Source organism: Mesoplodon bidens (assembly GCF_964165515.1).
Source record: "Mesoplodon bidens genome assembly, chromosome: 12".
NCBI lineage: Eukaryota > Metazoa > Chordata > Mammalia > Artiodactyla > Ziphiidae > Mesoplodon > Mesoplodon bidens.
In genome coordinates, this window is record NC_138168.1 from 55,788,987 (window position 1) to 55,812,630 (window position 23,644).

At 35.1% G+C, this 23,644-nt stretch overlaps 1 protein-coding gene across 1 annotated transcript in view; it reads right to left on the bottom strand.

The window, feature by feature from the left end:
• TRDN (triadin) overlaps nt 1-23,644 on the bottom strand; it is a gene marked incomplete at both ends in the record, with an annotated part of 302,114 nt that overhangs the window by 245,379 nt on the left and 33,091 nt on the right. The window contains 3 exon segments of the mRNA XM_081251093.1: nt 2,041-2,100; nt 5,508-5,561; nt 15,633-15,692. Coding sequence (XP_081107219.1) covers nt 2,041-2,100; nt 5,508-5,561; nt 15,633-15,692 — 174 coding nt within the window.

A 23,644-nucleotide genomic window follows, 5' to 3' on the forward strand; every position in this document is an offset into this window, starting at 1 on the left:
AAAACATGACATTAAAAACACAAAACGTGGGCTTCCCTGGTGGCGCAGTGGTTGAGAGTCCGCCTGCCAATGCAGGGCACACGGGTTCGAGTCCTGGTCTGGGAAGATCCCACATGCCACGGAGCAGCTGGACCCGTGAGCCACAATTACTGAGCCTGCGTGTCTGGAGCCTGTGCTCCGCAACAAGAGAGGCCGCGATAGTGAGAGGCCCGTGCACCGCGATGAGGAGTGGCCCCCACTTGCCACAACTAGAGAAAGCCCTCGCACAGAAACGAAGACCCAACACAGCCATAAATAAATAAATAAATAAATAATAATTTAAAAAAAAACACACACACACACAAAACGTGGGGCACTCACAGATATAGAGAACAAGCTAGTAGTTACCAGTTGGGAGAGTAAAGGGAGAAGGGGCAAGATAGGAGTAGGGGAGTAAGAGGTACAGCCCATTACATGTAAAGTAAATAAGGTACATGGATATAATACAGGAATATAGCCAATATTTTATAATAATTTTAAATGGAATATAATCTATGAAAATTTTGAATCATTATGTTGTATACCTGAAACTAATATAATATTGTAAATCAACTATACTTCTATTAAAAAACATTAAATTTTTAAATTAAAGTTAAAACAAAAATATTAAAAAGACAAATATTGTATGACATCATTTATATATGGAATCTAAAAAATAATACAAATGAACTTATTTGTAAAACAGAAAACAGACTCAGTCATAGAAAACAAACTTATATTTACCAAAGGGGAAGTTGGGGAGGGATAAATTAGGAGTATGGATTTAATAGATATACTTCTCTCTATAAAAACTAGATAAACAAGGATTTACGGTATAGCACAGGGAACTATAGTCAATATCTTATAATAACCTATAATGGAAAATAATCAGAAAAAATATTTATATATTTATAACTGAATTGCTTTGCTGTATATCTGAAACTAATACAATATTATAAATCAACTATACTTCAATAAAATATATATATATATAAATAAAATATGAGGAAGCAATTTGAATTTAGTAGATAAGACTGAACTATCAGAACCTGTATTTTTCTAACATCAAATGATTTGTAGACAAACTTAGAATAAAAACTAGTTGATGTAATCTTCCAAAGTTTATAACATTATGTTGATATTCTAACCGATTTTTTCTTTGGTGTATTATCAAGACAGTTAAGGCCCTCAATGCTTAAAATATTGATCAAGTTGATGCATTATCCTTCTTGGAAAAATAAATCCTTAATTTTAGTGTTCTAAAATTAAATTCAAGGTGTAATACTGATCCAAACTATAAACCAGATATGTTGTACTGGTTTCCCCTTGTTATAGTAACTACCACAAATTTAGCTGCTTAACCCAGCAACCATTTAATATCTTCTGGTTTCCATGGTTCAAAAGTCTTGCCATAATGTGGCTCAAATAGGTTTTCTGCTTAGGGCCCACAGTGCGAAAATCAAGTTGTCAGCAGGGCTGCATTTCTTACTGGATACTTTGGGGAAGAGTTGGCTTCCACACTTACTCAACATGTTGGCAGAATTCATTCCCTTCTCACACTTTCCATGTACCTCCCTCAATTTTCAAGCCAGTAGTGGGGGCCCAAGTCCTTCTGACACTTCAAATCTTTCTCTTCTGCCACATCTCTATGTTTTTAAAGGTTCGCAAGATTACACTGAGCCCTGGATAATTCAGGATAATCTCCGTATTTTAGATCCACCTTAACTACTTCTGCAAACTCCTTTGACCATGTAATGTAACCTAGCTAAGGGGATGCCACCAAGGGATGAAGGTAATGGGGACCAAAATTCTGCCCCCCACATATGGGAAAGCTCTTCATTTTCTTCTCACATTTGGAGATGCTCTATTATTTTAAGTATTCAGTTTTATTATTCTTTTAGATATTAAATTTTAAGTGTAAGGCCAAGTTAAATTTTATGTAAAGGAAATGGTGAATGCTTACAATCATCCAGCTACCTGTTACTCAAAATGTAATCTTTTAAAGTAAAAAGTATAATTTACCTTTTGCCATTGTCTTTGTTTCTGGTTTTTCTTTTTTCTCAATTTTTTCCTTGTGAGTTGCTTAAACAGAAAATTTTATATTAGTACACACTCTTAATAGATTTTGAGCTTTTTCTTTGCCTCAGTATTATAGCCACCAAAATCATAAGCTAGTTTGAAGATTGATGACATTAATGAGCCCAATTCAGGAATAAAATATTACTAATTTAATAAAAACTGTATAAAACTTAATTTAAAAGACTTGGCATGAAGATTTAGGAAAGCATTTTGAAAGCTAGTCTCACCCTCCAGTTTAAAGTTATCATTCTAAGTAGAATTTTAGAATAATAGCTTTCAGGAAAGACAAACAGAGAGAGTAATTTATAAGAATTTGTTGGGCTTCCCTGGTGGCGCAGTGGTTGAGAGTCCACCTGCTGATGCAGGGGACACAGGTTCGTGCCCCTGTCTGGGAACATCCCACATGCTGCGGAGCGGTTAGGCCCGTGAGCCATGGCCGCTGAGCCTGCGCATCCGGAGCCTGTGCTCCGCAACGGGAGAGGCCACAACAGTGACAGGCCCGCGTATGGCAAAAAAAAAAAAAAAAAAAAAAAGAATTTGTTGAAAGATACATCATTTTATCAGGAGGAAGCACTGTCTTTACAATTTAAAGAAATAACTATCAGGACTACAGCTTTGATTAAGAACACTGTGTCTCAACAAGGACACAATTGACTTTTAGGGAACAATTTCTCAGTATGAGGGATTGTCTTATGCACTGAAAAAATGCTTAGCTTCCCTGGTCCCCACTTACCAAATGCCTGTCACGCCAATGACATTTTAACAACCAAAATTTTTCCAAATACTTCCTAAGGGGAGCACCTATGGTTGAGAACCACTAATGGGTTATAAAGTAACCATCAAAGATTACTGATTGAGTGCAGCTTCTTAACTGAATGGTACTTGACATGATACCTGAAACATTATACCTTGTAGTTGTTTATGTAATAGATTAATAAAAATAATCAATGATTGTTTATAAAACAATATAAATTTATTTTATCAACTTCTATTTTACTTACATAGACTAGTAAAATCTTGTGTCTCTTAATGGTTTAAGTAAAGGACTTCTGAGAAGTACAACAGTATGAGCTGGTTATCCTCATTTCAAATGTATTAAACTGCACGGTTTAGTAGTTTCCCAAATCACTATACATATTTCAACATTTACATAGTATTTATTAGAGAATAATAATGAGAGTTAAAGAAATATTGGAAAATTAAATGATAAGAGATTTTAATTAAAATAGTTGGGTTAAGGAAGGAGCCAAATTATTAGAGTAAAAAATTGGAGCCCTAATTATTTTCATTTCTCTAACTATATAATACAAATATTAATGTCAATTAGTTTTACTTGTATTATAAAAGGAAAATGATGTGCTTAAAATATGTATTTAAATAATTATTCTTTTAAAATACACTCTATGAATGGTTTCCCCAGAATTTTGGAAAGATGATGCAAGCCTCATAGAAAGCTTAGGGCACAATGTCCAGTTGAAGTCCATGAGATCATGGCAGCTGCAGAGTTACCAAGACAGCAGTTTCCTTCCTCTCCAGGGTTTCAGCCTTTCCACTTCTCAGCCTGGCCCATAGTCATCTCCACTACCATTTGGGGTTATGAGTAACAGCTTGGACAATATTCACTGAAGGAGGGCACAATTCACTCAAGGTCATTGGGCTACAGTATAACTTATAAAAAGCAAACTCCTTTAATTGGTATACAGTAAATAAAAGGACACATGTGTTTTGTTTCTGCTTTTGAATTTGGAGAAATTTTCTTCAAATGTATAATTTAGGGGCAACAAATTCTCAATTATTTTTCAATGAAAAGTATTTAGCCATTGTAAAGATGGAAAGAAATCACAAGAAGTATCAGATTATTTCATTTAGTCAGAGTACACAGAATCTGATGCCAATAATTCTATATAAGTCAATAGCAGGTAGGAAATGGACACCTGTTTCTAGAACAAAGAAGATGGCTGTATTGAAATTCATGGATATTATCACAAAGTAAACATTAATAAAAGAACAACTATTTAATTCAAATTTTCAAATGTGAGTTTAGAATAAGGAAGAATGAAGCATGTTTCAACTCATCTGATTCCTAAGCATTGTAAAACATTCTAGCTAAGTGGAATGTTTCACAAAATAAAATTTCTCAGTAGGTTATGTGTATTGTGGATACATAAATCAGCTGAAATTTAGCCTAAATATCCTAGACATGATCCATTCTAAAACAAGAGCAAAAAAATTAAGTTAGAACTTTATTTTACATCATATGTTAAAATAGATTTTTATGAATTAAAGTTAAGTGTGAACTATGAACCTAATTTTTTAAACTTGAGGAATATTAGTAATTACTGAATTAATCCTTGGATTAAGACTCAAGAGCAGAAATACCAAAAGAAAATATCAACATATCTAGCCCCACAAAAATTCAAGAACTTAAAACACATACATATATCACACATATGCACTCACACATGTTTATTCACACAGGCAGAAACCCTTACATTAACTACAAAACTAACTATATAAGAAATATATTTGTAAATGTAACAGATCAGTGATGTATACCCAAATGACACATACATGTATCATCAGGAGAAATGGGCAGTGAGTGTGAAGAGTTATACAAGAAATATGTATCACTAAAAATCACATTCAGATCCCTCAATCTACAAATAACAAGCAATTAAAAGATATAGTGGAAGAAAATATCTCTATTTAAATACTATGCAGCTTTTTAAAAAGAATGAGGGAAAAATCTGTTTACTGATATGGAAAGATCTCTAAGGTATATTGTTATAAAGACAGACCATAGGACTAAATTTTGTGTAAAAATAGGGAGAGACAATAATGTATATTGTCTTCTAAATGCATAATGAATTTCTGAAAAGATGCACACAGAGCTCATAAAAGCGGTTTACTGTGTGTATGTGTGGGTAGATAAGGAATGGCATCAGAGGGTGTGGGCAAGGCAGGAGAAAGCTTTTTGCAAGGTACCTTTATGTGTTAAACAATGAGTGTGCATTGCTTATTCTAAAGAAATAAAAACTAAAAAAGTTTTAAGTCCAGTCTAATATATAATCACAGAATGGAAGTTAAGGTAATGAAGTACACTTCCTTACCTATCAAACTGGCAATTATTTTCTGAAATAATATCCTCATTGTTGGCTAAAACAATCTCAGAATTGCCAGGGGAAAAATTGATACATTTCCAGAAAGTAAATTGGTAACAGTTTGAGAGTCTTAAGGATTTTATTTCCTTCAACCAAGAAATTGTTCTTTTCACATTCAATTCTAAGGAAAATTATCATAATATAATTTTTAAAAATTAATTCATGGTCATCTAAATTCGGACATATAGAAGAAAGGGTCAAACGGTGACAGACCAATGAGTAAAAACCACAATAAGAATAACTCCATACCTTTCTTTTCAGGTTTTCCTTTTTCTTTGTCTTTTTCTTTCTCTTTGTGTGTAACTGGAAAGAAACAGACAATACCTTTCATTTAAATAAAAAGAATAAAAGATGAGATGATTGCATGGCAGTCTTTGATGTCAAAAACTTATCTACTGTCTTTGGAAATCTTTAACTAGCATGAGGTTTTACACAGGTTTAAATGTTAAAATAATTATAGATATTTTAAATTTCTATTTTTATTTTGTAACCAAGGACAAACTCATACCAAAGCCAGGTCTGACTGCAAAGACTACCCCTCAACTTTTCCAAATCTTTAACTTCAATTTAATGAATTGGAAAAGTTTTAAAATGTATTATGCTATCTGCCAAAGAAGCCCAGCTCAATACTGAAGGAACACCAAAACTGTGAAGACAAAAATACAGAGAGAATCTTTTGAACCTGAGGCAAAGAACACTCAATAGATAGTATATGTTAATATACTATAGATATATACAATAGATATACAATAGATAATACACAATAATATACAATAGATAGTATATGTTAATATTCTACAGGAGATTTCCATGCAAATAGGTTTTGAAAATATACTGGAATGAAACTGGAATGACACCAAACCCTTTCAAAGAAAACAAAAGTTAATTCAATATGAGCTATGATTCAATTAATTAATATAGTAGGGCTCAAATTTAAGTTATAATCTTCCCCCATAATTCAGTCATAACTCTTATTAATGGCACCTCCAATTATCCAAACTAGAAACTTGGGACTCATCCAGGATTCATCTTTTATTTTTCATTTTTGTCCATTTGCCAAGCTTTTGCAATCCTACCTATTAAATATTCCTTTTACCCATCTTCTTCTATCCAATATTACACTCCCTACTTATAATTTATTTACATGAAACTATAGAAGGAGCACCAGCTATGTGCTAAAGACTTCACTAGGCAAGAGAGACTTCATCCCTATCATTATGATGTCAACAAGCTAATGGATGATGGATACCAAACAAATAATCCCAAAGGTAGTTAATTGCAGTTAGAATAATTGTTGTGAAGAAAATATTCAGGGTAGCATATCAATGTATAAAATGAGACCTAATCTAGTCTGTGTGCTTGGGGAAGGTCTGTTGGTAGAAATGATATATAAGGATGTGAAAGATGAGAAGAAATTAACCTAGTAGGGGAGTAGGAAGGAGAAAGGGGAAAGAGACCATTTCAAAAGTGGGACTATGATGTCCTTCTTGGGCATATTATTATTATAAATATTATTACACTAATATCCTGAATAGTGTCTTGAACACTTAGATTTTGAGTTTTCTGAGTCTCAGAGTAGCCTTTCTAACATGAAAATCTGATCATACCATTGATCTGATACAAGTGTTAGTATCTCCCTCATTGCTTAGCATGGTAATCTGTCACATGGTAGGTGCTATATCAAATATAAAAATATTTCATTGTTTTAGTGATCTGACATTTGCTTATCAATCCAATCTTACCTAGCAGGAATTTCCCCTTGAACTTTACATTCCAGTTACAACAAAATGTTTGGAATTCCATAAACATGCTACATGCCCTCCTAAAGCCTTTGCATCTCTGTCTGCTTGTGCCTTCACTTAGATTTCCCACACCTACATTTCCTCTGTTCCATGTACCCTTTCAGTCCTGGCTCAAATGTCTCTTCCTCTGCAGAGGGTTGGTTGATCTCTACTTATTCCATATGCCAACTGCACCATGTGCATAATTCTATCTTATCAATTAAGTAATAATACAGCAATTGTTCATAAATCTGACTCCCAAGAAGGTGAGCTCTCTTTAGGGGCTATGCCATATTATTTTATTTTTGTATCCTGGCTCATCACATGGTGTCTGACTCACAGTGGACTCTTAATAGATATTTTTGAACAAGGGAAATTCTAAAATATTATAAGAAGAGCTACTTTCATCTTCTAGTACAATTCTATTTACTGATGATTTGTATGGATATAATACGCACTGCTTGCTTCCAATCATTTAAATATTTTACAATTTGTTAAAATTTCCTAAATAATTAAAACCCAGTGAGAAACAGAAGAGAAAAAAAAAATCATAGACCATCTAGACATTATTTTTCCTTTCCACATTCAATGGTTCTTCTGGGTTTTCTAAGTTTCTAAGTTCAATATTAAAATCTCACAAAATAAGAGTAGGACATCAGCACTCACACATGACAACAGATAGCTTATTTCGGTTCCTTTGGATCACTATTAATTAAGCTGAAAAGCAAAAGAAAATCTTGGCAAAAACAAAGCCTCTTTTAAAGTTTCTCTAGGGGAAAGGAAGTTTGCATGAGATAAGCTGTGCTTTTGAAACCCTGATTGGCAAGACCCCTAGGAGAAAACCTAATCTGTGTCTCTGCCTCTGTGAAGGACCAGACCTCAGCCACCTCCGACAGCTGGTTGTCCATTCCACTAAAGGATTTTCCAATTGACGTGTGCATGGGTATAAATGGGAGAATTAATACAAAATCAAAAAGCAAGGGGTCTGAATTGAGGCTCAAATTAGCATATGTATGCCTTATTCCTGTTACCCTGGGGAAAAATCCGGTTCCTCGCAGTCTAAGTTTTGATTTACAGACACAGTGCTGTATGCTGGAATTTCATTATCCTCCTCAGAAATGGTACCATAATACTGCTTAGTGAAGCAGCTGGAACCACATGCTCTAGGGAGCTGTTCAACATAGCAGGGAGCCACTGAAGCTTCTTGGATGGAAACTTCAAACTTTGGCAAGACTGAGCTCAAACACTAAGCTTTGAAATTGCTTTTATCAAAATAGTGCCACCATCAATAACTGCCTTAATAATCCCTCTAAAACAAAAATAATTTGCTGCAACAATTACATTTGCTCATGCATCTCTTGGCTTAGAACTCACAGAAGTTTTCATATGAAAGAAGAAAAAAAGTATATTCCTCGTCACCAGCTCTGTTTGGTAAGTTACATCTTAGCTAGGATAGTTTTAGCTCAGGACAAAATAAGCTTGATGCACCTGCTAGAGCTTAATTTGCTTGTCATCCTTATTTACAAAAAACAAAATTCCCTTTGGCATGCTGATAATAAAAAACAAATGGAATACACAAGTTGGAATGGCCCTGATGTTTGGTATCTGAGTTGGCATGGCCCTACTGTTCCTGCACTTGCCCAGACTCTGACCTTTCCCTGGCCAGAACACTCAGCTCAGCTGAACTCCGAAGCACGTCTCTTGCCTTCCCCATGTGTTCTCTCTCCAGTACTCTGCCAGCTGTGCTCTGTGCTTTCACAGCTCTTGGCCCTGGCAACACCACAGGCGGGCTCTGTGTCATTTTCTGAAGTGTATCAGAGTTCAGAGTGCACCTGACCCTGGGTTCCTACGGGCAAAACACGCACAAGGGGCCAAGCAGCAGGTATTAGGGGCCAGGTTGTCAGAATCCTTTGCAGATCTCTCTGCTCTGAGTTCAAAACTCAAAAGTTTTGGCATCAAAAGTTTTAAAGTACTGACTTGTATAGGCTACTCTATTATTCAACTGATGTAGCAAGAAAATTTAATTAAGTGTAACTCTGGAACCTCATACTTGACTTCAGAACTATTGGACTGGACTAAGCTTGAGGGTCTGAAGCAAAAGGAATTGGATAAATAAGCATGTAACAACTACACCTTTGCATTAGAAAACACTTTGGGGAGCACAGCTACCTGTAATAGATTTTGCTGATTTTTCTTTTAATTAATTTCTCTATTTCTCAGATTTCTGGCACTGCTGTTGAGAGAGGTATTAGCCCTGAAGTGGTCTATAAATTTTAAATAGGTCAACATTTTAAACAGTTTCATAAAATTCATATACACCCATGTTTCAATTCATCATTATTTATGAAAGAGCAAGATACATATTCATTTTAAATCATTTAAAAAAATTATCCTTTAGCCACCACTAAACAAAAATGCCAGATGTACTCTTGGTTAGTGTATATCTCTGTGTTTCTTTTTTCTTTTTTTGTAATTTCAATTTGTCAAATTTCCATTCTGTGCTAAGACAAAATGATCTACACACTTTATATGATAATGATGAATTCAGTAGAAAAGCATTCTTGAGTAGAGAAACTTCTCAAAGATTATATTATTCATTCTTCTTTAAGGAAGAATTTATCATTTTTACTTTAATATAAGTACACAATTTTAGAGCTGATAGGAACCTAAGAGATCAATTAGCCTGAAGTTCTTTGTCCATTGATAAGAAAATACAGCCGCGTAAGTGTCCATGGCAGAGTAGAAGAAGAATTCAGTTATTATGTTGCTAAACTAGTACTCTCTCCACAAGATTATGCTGCCTTGTCCATCCCACATCCTGTGCAGACTTGTTCTTATGAGCCCAAGTGTACTAACTAGATTCTCCAAGCATGTTATCTACAATCTATCCTACAATAATGCACACAATTCTTTTTCATAATAAAATTACATTTATTTATGTATTAAAGTGAAGATTAGGCAAATTACCTAAAGTTACAAAGCTCATCTGATACATATGCTTTCAATCACAAAATAGATTTTTTTAATTCTAAAGGATTAGTTTTACTTTCAAGTCTGATTTAATTGTATGGGTAATTTCCCCTTCACCTGGGGCTACATGGCCATAGTCAGAACCATAATGATTTCCTCATAAGTGAACAATCGCTATGCAGAAGGAGATACATAGCTTTGTATAGGGCCTTCTGTTCTCATTTTACAGGTTTATCATTCACAGCAGCCAAAGAAGAAAATAAAATATATTTTGTACTTCAAGGAGACAATTAAGTATAGCTGAGAGAAGGCAAAAGTAAATTTATACAACACAGGCTAACTAAATTAACCTGTGGGCTTTGAGAGCATTTTCACAAAGGGCTCCAGGATATTTAGATACATTTTAACGTCCTGCCCTCTTTGGCTTTTGAGTCTCATCTTCAGCCCTATGCCATGCCAGCCTATGATTCCGGTCCTATAATAGTTTCTCAGAAAGGATCCTAAACCAGTCAATCAGGATGATTGTTCTCTATTAACCCTTTTACAAAATGTTCCCCTGACTTTGTGCATGTGATACTGTTATGGGTTTAATTACGTTAGCGAGAAAAGATATGCCGAAGTCCTAACCTCCTGTACCTCAGAATGTGATCTTATTTGGAAATAGGGTCTTTACAAGAGGTAATCAAGTTAAAATCAGGTCAGTAGGGTGGCTCCTAATCCAATATGACTGGTGTCCTTATGAAAAGGGGAAATTTGGACACAGAGACAAATATGCACAGCAAGAAGGGACAGAGATGCAGGGAGAACACCATTTGAAGGTAAAGGCAGAGACTGGAGTGATTCATCTACAAGCCAGTGAATGCCAGCAAATGCCCCTGAAGCTGGGAAAAGCCTGCAGATTCTCCCTCACAGCCCTCTGAAGGAACTAACCCTGCTAAAACCTTGACTTTGAACTTCTAGCCTCTCTAAATGTGAGACAATACATTTCTGTTATTTTAAGCCTCCCAGGTTTTGGTACTTTGTTACAACAGCCCTAGGAAACGAACACTAACACTAGTCACTGGGCTTCTCTTGTGTTCCTTTAACCAAGTTCCCACCTGGTTCCTTGAGGACTGACCCCTGACCTAGCTATCGTATCTTCCATTTTAAGTTCCAGAGTGCACACCTAAATCCCAAATTAAGGCCCTTCCAGAAAACTGAGGTCAGACCTACTCAGCGACTAGGGCAGCCAGATGTCTCCTCAAACAGCATCTCTCGTCCAGGACATCTCTTTGCGGAGTATTCACCACATGATGATGTGACTGTGTACTTGGTTTTTAGATCTCTCATTGGACTGGGTCTTACTCTTCTTAGTATTCTTAGTTCCCAGTATGGTGTTTGGCACAAAGTAAGTGCAATAAATAAATTAATGTGTTATTATTGCTTAACAGCTATAGCAAGTTTTTCTATTTATACCAAATGTCTGCCAGGACACTCCCCCATTCCCACTAACTGGCCCCCTCAGACGTTAACTACATGCCATTCATCAGCACCCACTCTGCTGTGTAAATTTCCTCACTATACCTGAGGTCAGCTCTTTAGCGAAACACCTGATAACCCAGGTGGATGTAGCAGACACCTATTGCTCTGAATGCCTACAAGGCCCTCCTTTTGGCTAGGAGCCATCCTAGAGAGACAAAATTCTCTCATCTAGTTATATGTTTATCACCAGGTTCTAGTCTTTTCTGGTTTACTCTGTTCTATGAGTATACTGACATGTTTAATAGTTAAATAGAAGCCTAAACGGTGTCTGAAACCAACAATAAAATTTGCAATTGAAAAAGAAACAAGACAATATGCAATAAAAGAGTAACCACATGGAGGGAAAAAGCAGAGGAAAGTAAAAAAATAAATTACTATTTTTCTCTGGAGAACTGAGTTTTGCTTGTATCTTTCTTTTTCTGCACTTTCCAAATTGTCCAAATTAATCTGTATTACTTTAACCTATACTATTATACATTTATTGTGGGTGTTTCTGATTACATGTTACAGATAGTTTTTGTTTTAATATGGAGCTCACTGTCAAATTCTTCAATTGCCTCTGACCAAATAAATTTGACATTACAATGGCCCAATTAAAGCCGCATAATTATACACACTTGAAAATAAACACAGATTGTCAAAGGAAAAGTTCTCTATAGAAATCAAGTAAATATTAACAAAATAGAGAAAATGAATGCTTTATTAATTCATTCATTAATTATTTCAACATGCATTGAACGTGTTTTGTCTGTTTGGCACTTTGCTAGATATTAGAATGATTTTTAATTTAATATAAGGACACAAATTCAGAGCTGATAGGAAGCTGAGAGACCACTGAGCCTGAATCTCTTTGTTCACGAATAAGGAAACACACAATCATAAATGTCAACACCAACCTAGAACATATAAAAAGACAAACACAGTTCCTGCCCCCAGTGAGCTAGATCAATATACCCACAATTAAAATTTGGTGTCAAAATGCTTTAAAGGCTGAAAGCAAGGATGTAACTGTAGCAAGGAGGAAGTACCTGAATGCCCACAGAGTGAGGGTCAGCAAAGGAGGCCTATTGAAGGAAGGGATGTTCCATCTGAGAATCAAAAAAATGAGCAGAAGCCTGCCAAGTGGCCGATGGTCAGAGAGAACAGGTATATAAAAGCACAGTTATGAGAGAGCAGCAGTGCTGGCTTAGGAACTGCCCAAAAGTTCAGCCTGCCTATGGCATGGGAGGTGTTGGTGGATGTGGAGTGAGGTGGTGAGGGGAGCAGGGGGAGACCTGGGAATGCAGTAGGTTGACGAGGAGCTTGCAGAGTAGGGAAGGTGAGTGGCAAAGTGGACAAAGCTGACCACTGGTTATCTATCAGTGATCATATGATGAGGGCCTTTTATGTCATTACAGTGTGGCTTTTATTTCTAAAGCACTGTGAGCCCATGAGCATGATTAACATGTCTTTCAGGGGTTAATGCAGGGAAATCAGTTATGAAGTAACTGTCACAACCTAATTGGGAGATGACTGTAGAGGGGATAGTAATGGGAGAGGAGAGGTGAGAATAGACTAAATTATAATTAAGAGAGAGGATGACAAAGAGCCATTCAGGATTGGACTTTGGTATTGAAAGAGACCAACAAGTCTATGGCAGGGATTGTAACTCAAATGCCTTCAGAGATAAAGCAGATAAATAAATGTCTACTCCAGTAGTGATGAGAGTGGAGGAGATTGGTGCAGGTCCCACCTAAAGACATACAGGTAGAAGTTATGTTAACATACTGGTTGGTCAAAGAGAACCTCTGTGGGATATACTTGAACCCTAGGCTAGGTGTTTCATTGAGAATATTCATGAGATGGCTACTCATCTGAAGAGGCTGACTTGAATTCTAGCCTCACCTCCCAAACATTAATGGAACCAGGATGGAGTCTGCACATGAATATATATATTTAAACCTATCCAGATGATTCTAAAGTCCAGTCAGGATTGAGTACCACTACTGGCCAAAATGACTCCTAGCTTTTTAACTTGAATAACTTGGGTGAATCGTGATGTTAATTTTCAGGACAAAGAATACAGAAGGATGTAGACATTTTGTGCGACAGAAGTTAATACATCAGCTTCTGCATAATAGATCTCTTTATACTCTGATATTTGCTGGCTTCTCTATAATCATTTCGGGCTACGATTACCTTGGATATAGTGTATCTTTTCTTATAAGAGTTCAAAATGCTTCGATAACAATTTAAATTCCTAACTATCCGTCATATATAAACATAACTGACAGAATGTGGCATAGAGAAAACATGTATTTATCTAGACATAGGAGCAGCTATAAAACCACATTTATTTTCACTGAACTACTTGGGAATAGAAAGCAGGCATTATTCTATTCTACCTGGATGAGGAAACTAAGCAGTAAAATGAAATCTTTTGTTCATATTCACAAAAAAAAAATTGTGGAAAAAAGTATCTCTGAAGCCCATTTCACTGTTGAACAGCTGAAGCTCCATTTTCTCTTCCTTGAGAAACATTCACTTTCCCAAACTATATTTGATCTATTCAGGAAATATATTCAGGTACCAATCTCTAGCCCAGCCTTTGAGGAATTTATTTTAAACTTCAGCCAAATTCACTGTTTTAATTATACAAGACTCACTAGTTTAAAAAACCCACTCTACAGCCCACTGCTCAGTCTTTAACAGCAGGATTCTAATAGAGCGAAGTCCAAAATGCAAATGGTACCATCTGCATCACAATATCCACTCCAGGAGCACTGCTATTAAATTAGTAGTACAGTCTGCAAGATAAAACAGCAGACTCCTCAATCATGTGGAACCAGTTGAATTTCTGTTTAACCTCCAGCAGATAGAAACACATAACCAGTTCAGTGATGGCTAGCTTAGTCAATCCGTACCCAAGAACTGTGTCCAATTTCCCTGACCAAAGGAATTAAGAACGAAAAAAGGGAAAGGGAACAGAAATAAGACATTAGTTCCCTGAGTACAAATATAAATAGGTTTCAGTTGAGTAAACTTCATTGTCCCTTGTTGTATAAGGATTGGCTGATCAATCTGGAACTAATTCAAACATTAGGATTAAGATATAATATCTGCAGAATGATTTGAACTCTTCACAAAAAGGAAGTTCATGAAGTATATTAAAAAAGAAAACATGGTATTTTAATGTAGATTCACAGATTGGTATTATTTCAGGTTAATTAGAACTTCTATTACTTGAAACTGTTACTGGCAACTTTGATGTTTGTGCAGGTAATGTTGTACTAGTCAGTTTTTGACATAATAAATATTAGACAACATTCAATTTTATCCTAGGAAAATTCTTTCATTTTCAGCTGTATCACACAAATACAGTAATAATGAGATTTTTATTTTTGCCTTAACTCACCCAGTATCATGTGAGACTGATCATTGGGGAAACTTGGGCATATTTAGAAACATGTCCTATTGAATGTTTGTGCTTCTGGTAAGTTTTCTTTTTAAGTTTTATGACTACATGGGTCACTCCTAGAAAAGTGATGCTTGTAAGATGAGCAAGACACTGCTGGCCATTAGTAATATCCCTCTAATGCAAGGTTTCAGTTACTAGATTTAGTTGAGTTGAAAAGGATACTAATCATCATGTTGTCATTGTCCATCTACCCCTTGAGGCTGTGTAAGCAAGCTCTGAGGCCATAGCAGTCTTCAGTGAGATAGTATAATGACTGCATTTCTATGACAAAGATTTTGAAGGTATAGCATGGCATAAAAAAATTCAAGTTAAAAAAATTGAACTCTGATCTATTAACTGATTAAAGAAGGAAAAATGTTTGCTAATAAGTCAAAAAATACGTTTGTGGTACTATCTCAGTAAGCAAAAGCCAACTGTATCAGTAAATAACTGAAAGATTGTAACACATTTTGAAGTTATTTTGATTCCAGTAATTAAATATTATACATTTATACCTGGGGTTTACTTAGAAGTAAACTTACTTAAACACTATCAACAATTAAAGCAAAAGAGCACTAAATATGAAAACTTTCCATTGTCTCATGTAAATATACAAAATATATATCCTGAATAAAAATAAGAATAAACACAAAATTTAACACTTACCTTTAGTTTGTATTTTCCTTTCAATTTTCTCCTGCTTTTCAGTCTTTTCTTTGTGTATTTCTAGGAAAAAATAGGATATACTTTTAAAAACTCTTTTTGAAAATGTGCAAAATATAAATCATAGCTATGAGCGAAACATTATAATTCCAGCATGAAGTCTAAATTATTTTAGCCAACAAATTTAAAGGTATCTAAAAGGAAAGAGTCATTGTAACATATTGCCACATAAATCCCTCATTATTGAAATAAGGAAAAAATTGGAGTTACCTAAAATTTAGTTATTGAAAAAGCTTAAAAACTTCAATCAATAAATGTTGCCACTGTTTTCAGTGCTAAATCTGATCACAAATTATAATTATGTTTTATTTCAATTACTCTCAATGCATATTAAGACTCCTTAGTAAAAAATGTCATTTAGATTTAGGAAGATTTAGTTTTTACATATTAAATTAAGAATTTGTGAAATGAACTGTAACAACTATCTAATAGGAAATATATCTCAGAAGTATTGACTCTAAGCTATGTTTATAATCAGAATTTGGCCTTGCATTTAACCAATAATTACTGCATGAAGATATGACACATTTCATAGAATGTTAGTTGTTACATTTTTTCTAAATATCAGGTTTTAACAAATATATTCAATTTGCTGCTAGTTTCAGTAAACATACGTTGCCAAGGCTTAGAAAATAAAGTTAATTTTGAATTTGCAGTTAATTTGGATAGAAGTAAATTTGAGATTAGAGTTTACAAATATGATTACTACCTCTGAAAAGTGACTTAATCTTAAATACCATGGTTTTTCTTAGAAAAATGCTAATGAGTTTTACTTATTTATTTATCACAACTTTATTCCACAGATGGTCTGAGATGGTGCTAATTACTGTACATATTCTAAATTCTCCATTTGTAGATTTGAATTTGCATTTTTATAATTTTTCTAGAAGTCTAAAATCAAGACCAACTATAGGAAAATCCTAAATATCTTCAGAAAAGACAGTTACTGACTTTCATTCACCAGTTAAAGAGATAATCACCACTGTGAAGATTTCCTCCCCTCATTTTCCCTATTAATCAGTCATACTATTTATAAGGCCACTCCTCTACCCTTATCCCATTCTTGACCTTGAAAATGGCAATGGAGATACAAAAGAGTTAAGATATTCAATTGCATTTGTGAAAAAAAGGCTTCAAGGTATAAGGAAAGATATCCCAAGGGCTTAGGAAACATCCAGCTTCCAGCTTCTCTCCTCCTCCTCCTCCTCATTATTTTTATTATTAATCTCCTCCCTATGTCTCCAAATCCTACTCCAAAGCATGATTCTTCATCTTAGCATTATTGACTTTTTAGATTGGGGAAATTGTTATTTGGAGGTGGAGTGGGGCTACTCTGTGCACTGTATTTAGCAGCATCCCTACTTACTAGATGCTTCTAGCCCCCATCCCCATCCCCAGTCATGACTATAAAAAATGTCTTTAGATATTGTGAAATGACTCCTGTTGGGAACTTGTATCTTTAGAGCAACAGTCCAATCATTCTTTGTCACTGTCGAGACCTACATTGTCCAATGCAATGTCCACTAGACATGATATGTGGTTAGTCCAAATTGAGATGTGCTATAAGTGTAAGTACATAATGAATTATGATGACTTAATATTAAAAAGAATGTAAAATATCTCATTAATAATTTTTATATTAATTACATATCAGAATGATATTATTTTGGACATATTGAGTGTGATGGTTTTATTTATGTGTCAACTTGGCTAGGCTACTATCCCAAATCATTCAAATGAACACTAATCTAGAAGTTGCTGTGAAGGTATTTTGCATATGTAATTAAAATGCCTAGTTTATTAGCTTTAAATAGGTGGTTCTGGATCATCTGGGTGGGCTTGTCTGATTCCACTGGAAGGTCTCAAAAACAAGTTTGAGGTTTCCTGGGAGAGGGAAGAAATTCTTTGGGTGGATGACAGCGTTGGTCCATGCCCGTGGGCTCCAGCTTGCCCATGATCTTCACTTCTTGACTGCCTGTCCTATGGGTTCTCATTTGCTCAGCTAGTCCCCACAATCACACAGGCCAATTCCTTGTAATAAATGTCTTAATATATAAATATATCTGCATAATTTCCTACTTTTGCTTCTTTGGTTGAGCCCTGACTGATATTTGGGGTTAAATAATACATGTTATTAAAATTAATTTCATATTTTTCTTTTTACATTTTTTTAATGTGGCTACTCAAAAAATTTTAAATACATATGTAGCTCACATTATACTAGTTTTAGACAGTACTTGTCTGGTCCTAGGGGTGGGCAAATGACCTTTTCAGGTCATCTACAGGGTTAAATCTTCTACAAGTTAATTTAAAACCCCCCTCAAAATTCTCCCCTGCCAATACCATTCTGCTTCCTCCCTCCTATTTAAACAAACAGAAGATATGGAGAAGATTGTGGCCTTGTATAACTCAGCCTGATAAAGTAAGTAAAATGCCAAAGATTTAGAGTAGTCTTTGCATGTGCTAAGGGAATCATCCTTAAGAAATAATTTCTTACTCCTGATAGGGATTAATTTGAATATAGAAAGGGGATGAAATTTTCTAAATTAAAAATTTATATGAAACGTTACATCTATTGTGATTGAAAAAGGCCTTAAATCTGTCATTGAGAATAATATTTTTCCTTTAGAGGTGTGTGTGTGTGTGTGTGTGTATGTGTGTGTGTGTTTATATTCCACAGTTATCCACTGGCTACTCAGAGGAATAAAAGAGGGATTCTAGAACTCATACAGGAGGATCAGACAGGAGTTAGAATCTTCTGCAGGATTGGGTTCAAAAGGCCATTCTGCCTGGGTAAGCCTGTCAGAGCCTCCTAGCCTAACTTAACTGGGGAAATACACTGTTTAGACAAGGTGGTGGTTTATGGAATTAGACAATCCATGTTGGTTCATGATGGGGTTTCCTGCAAGGTAGGTGAAAGCTTGCACATCAGAGGACAGAAAAAATAACAGTAGTAGAAGAAACCTTGGTTCCCCTTAGCCTTAGCTCTTGTGCACCCAGCAGCAGCTGACCAAAAGGGAATGAGCTCTAGATTATGACCAGAATTGTAATGAGCAGGGATCCATCCTGGAGGGGAAAAAAATAAAATGAAAGAAGACAAATCTCAAAAAGATTGGGATGCAGATCACCACTCAGGAAAAGGCAGGAGGGAAACATATTCCCTCCATTTTCCCCCAAATACAAGAAAGGGAGGTAACCTTAAAGTGGGAGGTAAGTCCAGGAATGTTGGTTACACTTCATAATAAGTTTCACTTAAGCAAAAATAAAAATAGATGAAAGTAAAGGAGAATTAGACTTAAAAATGATGATAATTTTTATATTCATTTGTGACATTGGCCTGTAATTTTCTTTTTTGTGGTATCTTTGTCTGGTTTTGGTATCAGGGTGATTGTGGCCTCACAGAATGAGTTTGGAAGTATTCCTTCCTCTGCAATTTTTTGGAATAGTTTCAGAAGGGAAGATGTTAACTCTTCTCTAAATGTTTGATAGAATCCGCCTGTGAAGCCATCTGGTCCTGGGCTTTTTTATGTTGGGAGTTTTTAAATCACAGATTCAATTTCAGTACTTGTAATTGGTCTGTTCATATTTTTTATTTCTTCCTTGTTCAGTCTTGGGAGATTGCACCATTCTAAGAATTTGTCCATTTTTTCTAGGTTGTCCATTTTATTGGCATATAGTTGTTTATAGTAGTGTCTTATGGTCCTCTGTATTTCTGTGGTGTCGGTCGTAACTTCTCCTTTCTCATTTCTGATTTTACTGATTTGGGCCCTATCCCTTTTTTTCTTGATGAGTTTGGCTAAAAGTTTATCAATTTTGTTTGTCTTTTCAAAGAACCAGCTTTTAGTTTAATTTATCTTTTCTATTGTTTTCTTCATCTCTATTTAATTTATTTCTGCTCTGATATTTATGATTTCTTTCCTACTACTAACTTTAGGTTTTGTTTATTCTTCTTTCTCTAGTTGTTTTAGGTGTAAGGTTAGGTTGTTTATTAGAGATTTTTCTTGTGGGATTAACAATATACATACTACTATATATAAAATAGATAACCAACAAGGACCTACTACTGTATACCATGGGGAACTATACTCAATAGTTCATAAAACCTGTAAGGAAAAAGAATCTGAAAAAGAACATGTATATATATATATATATATATATATATATATATATATATATATATATATATATATATATATATAACTGAATCACTGCTGTATACCTGAAACTAACACAACATTGTAAATAAATTATACTTCAATAAAAATAAAAATAAATAAAAAATGATGACAATATATTTCAGAGTGTTTACTTTATTTTTTTGTTATAACAAAATTCTTTAATAAGATTTATAAAAATGATTTAAGAATAATTTTTTCACCTTGAATTGTTTTCCTTTTCCACTCCCAATGAAAATACAAAATTATCAGCACCCACACACATATACACCCAAAACTACAGTGACATTCTCTACACAGAACTACATTATAGTTTAAATTGTTGAAAAATCAAGACAGTTCTAAGTGGTTGCAGGGATGGGTTTTTCTTCCAAAAACAGCTGATAGATAGGGAAGCAATTTACATAAAGTTCTGGTCAATGGTTGTCAAAAGTTCCTTAAAGGTTGCATTTCAACTAAAAGAGGATCCAAATTAAGGTTCTCCCTATCCTCACCTCCCTTTGCTAACACCCTTTCAAAGAGTATTTTCTTCCTGCTCCTAAGAGAAAAAAAAATTGAATTTTTAAAATATTCTGAAGTTTTCGTGCACAGTTGGAATTTGGGGCAAATGTGTCCAGACCAGCCAGCATTTTCTATAGACATCAACAAAAGCAGGCACTGGGGATTCTGTGCTTTGGGTACAAACCACGATACAAGGATCCTGGCAGGAAACACATGCTGAGATTCCTCTACTCTTTCAGAATTTTTCGGGGCTGGGGCTTTTGTACCTCGAAAGTTCCCCCAGGGTCCTGCTCAATTTCACAGTCTCAAGAATAAAGTCCCAACTTTTTATTTTCCTGATTCTGCACTTCAGCTTTATATAAACTAAGACAGCCCCACTGCTCTGGGCAGATCCACTCAGATCTTTTATAAGTGTGAGTCGTGGATTAAAACACACACATACACACACACACACAAATCTCTACAGCTCACGATGAAATATAATGACTTACATAGACGTTGTTTTGCAGGAACATCATCAACTATTTTTAACTGATGATCACTTGAAGACTGTTAGTATCTCTGTACAGGTAAGTGCAGACAAGCACAGCTAACCTTGTAAAGGCATACACACATACATTTCTTTGCTTATAGAAGACAAAATAAATTTATTTCTGATGATTCTGAAAAGGAGCAGATTTCACTACCTCAAAATATGTCTCTTTGGCATAAGGATTATTTTTCAGCTAAATGCAATCAAAGCCCAGCAGGAAAAGCTCTTTACCTTCCCCTCAACTGCCTAAATTTACATTGGAAAGGGGGCCTGTACCAAGGAGAGAGCTATTACCAGAGATACCAAGAAACTTATCTACATAACAGGACACTCTTTGTTTTCCAAACGTCTACTCTCCCTTCCTGTGAATAGCCTTCCTTCCTTTTGTATACTCAGACCCCTCTCTTTTCCTTAGCTCAGGATGTTATTTATATATGTCTCAATTACCTGGCTGCCCTTTGAGTCTCATATTTTTATGGGGCTCCCGTATGTATGAACACTGTTTATTTTTCTCCCATTAATCTGTCTTCTATCAATTTAATTATTAGACCAGCCAAAGAACCTAGACAGGAGGAAGGAGAATTTTTCTGCCCCTACAATTCAAACTTAAGGATAAATTAAATGTCTCTGCATGTTTTATTGCAACATTACATTTTCTTTGGGGATTGTATTCCATCACTATTGTCACTGTCTCTGGCTAACAGATGTCCAAAGAATCCAATGTAGCCTCTACACAGTGTGCTAGTTCTATCTCCTTACACTTTAGTCAGGAAATGATGACCATTCAGGCTCCTGCCCAACTGAGTAACAGCATGATACCAATTTAGACTTCAGAAGGATATTTTTCTCATAAGCAGATGATGCCTAATTTTTTACTCTCAATTACTCTTGCCCGCAAAGAAATATTTGTGTAAGAATGGAAAATTAAATGTAAAAGAGTCAAGTCAGTAAATGGAAATTTATTGCCCTATGGTTTTCAGCAAACTTCAAAGAAAAATAAAATTTCTTATATTAATACTATCTTCTAGTTATTCAATAATTTCTATAGACAGGTAAATGCCTCTACCTTATGCAACATAACAGTAATGTATACTAGCAAAAAATTTCATTTAACCTTTTGCACTCTTTAAGAAGAGTTCACTTAAACTGAACCAATTCTGGATACAAGGGACAAAGAAGGTCAAAATAGTCATTATTTACCTCCAAATGTATGTGCTTTGCCAATAGGTTAGAGTCCAACCTGAGAACATGGTAAGTCTCAGCAACAGATTCTAGTTGGAATGATAAGCCATTTTGGTAACAGTAAACCTCAAAGATTGTTTTGTGGCTTAGAAAGCACAGAGGTCAAAGTATCTCAATCCAAGTGTGAGACTGTCCAAGGTCCTTAAAGGTGCAATTGTCAATTTGAATTTTGATAACTGGAGAGGGAAAAATAAATGGAGAAAGAGTGACAGCTCAATGTGTCAGGAAGCAATGAAAAGGATCCCTTTGTTTTCCTGAGTTATTGGTAACCTTATCTAATGTATCAGTTCTCCACTAGTGTTTACTCTGTCCATTATGATATGAGGGGCACTCAACAGAAGGGGCAAGTTACTTCCATAGAAGATGGGAAGTGTATTCTGACTTCTTTCACTAGTCCTGGTTTTCCCCTATCCCCTTTCTCACTATCTGTAGGGAAGTATGTGTGAATATGAGAAGTGGAGAAAAGAGAAGAAGTCTCCTTTTAGATTCTTATTGTTATTATTCATCTCCCATTCTAAAACCAATACTTCATCATGCTAGGCTTTATTTTATTTTATTATTTTTTTAAACATTTTTATTGAAGTATAATTGCTTTACATTGTTGTGTTAGTTTCTGCTGTATAACAAAGTGAATCAGCAATACACATACTTGTATCCCCATATCCTCTCCCTCTTGCATCTCCCTCCCACCCTCCCTACCCCACCCCTCTAGGTGGTCACAAAGCACTGAGATGATCTCCCTGTGCTATGCTCCTGCTTCCCACTAGCTAGCTATTTTACATTTGGTAGTGTATACATGTCAGTGCCACTCTCTCACTTCATCCCAGCTAACCCTTACCCCTCTCCATGTCCTCAAGTCCATTCTCTACCTCTGCGTCTTTATTCCTGTCTTGCCCCTAGGTCCTTCAGAACCATTTTTTTTGATTCCATATATATGTGTGTGTGTGTGTGTGTGTGTTAGTATACTGTATTTATTTTTCTCTTTCTGACTTTCTTCACTCTGTACGACAGACTCTAGATCCATCCACCTCACTACAAATAACTCAATTTAATGCATTTTTTTAATGAAAGGAACTCAAAGAATTTAAACTCTGGTTTTCATGCTTTATAACTCAATAGTGATAACCAAAAAATATACCCTCCTAAATCAGGCGGTTTTTCTAAAGTCTAATGCCAAATAAGCAATTGGGTTAGAGTCCAATGTCTCTGAAGAGGTATTAGTCTCTGCACTAGACTTGTGAAGTGCTGGGAAACATGAGAAGTAGATATAATAATGTATTATTTTGCTGAGAAAAAATAAAAAATTAGAATTATTTAGAGTATTCATTATTTCTGGATTGCAATGGTCATTAAATGATTATTTGAATAATTGTCGTACAAAAGATGGCATAAATCAATAGTATTCTAGTGTAATTAAAAATGCATTTTGTTAGGAAAATCTAGACATACATAAGCTATTAAAAGATCTATACAAAAATATTGTCATCCCAGGCATGTATTAAAAT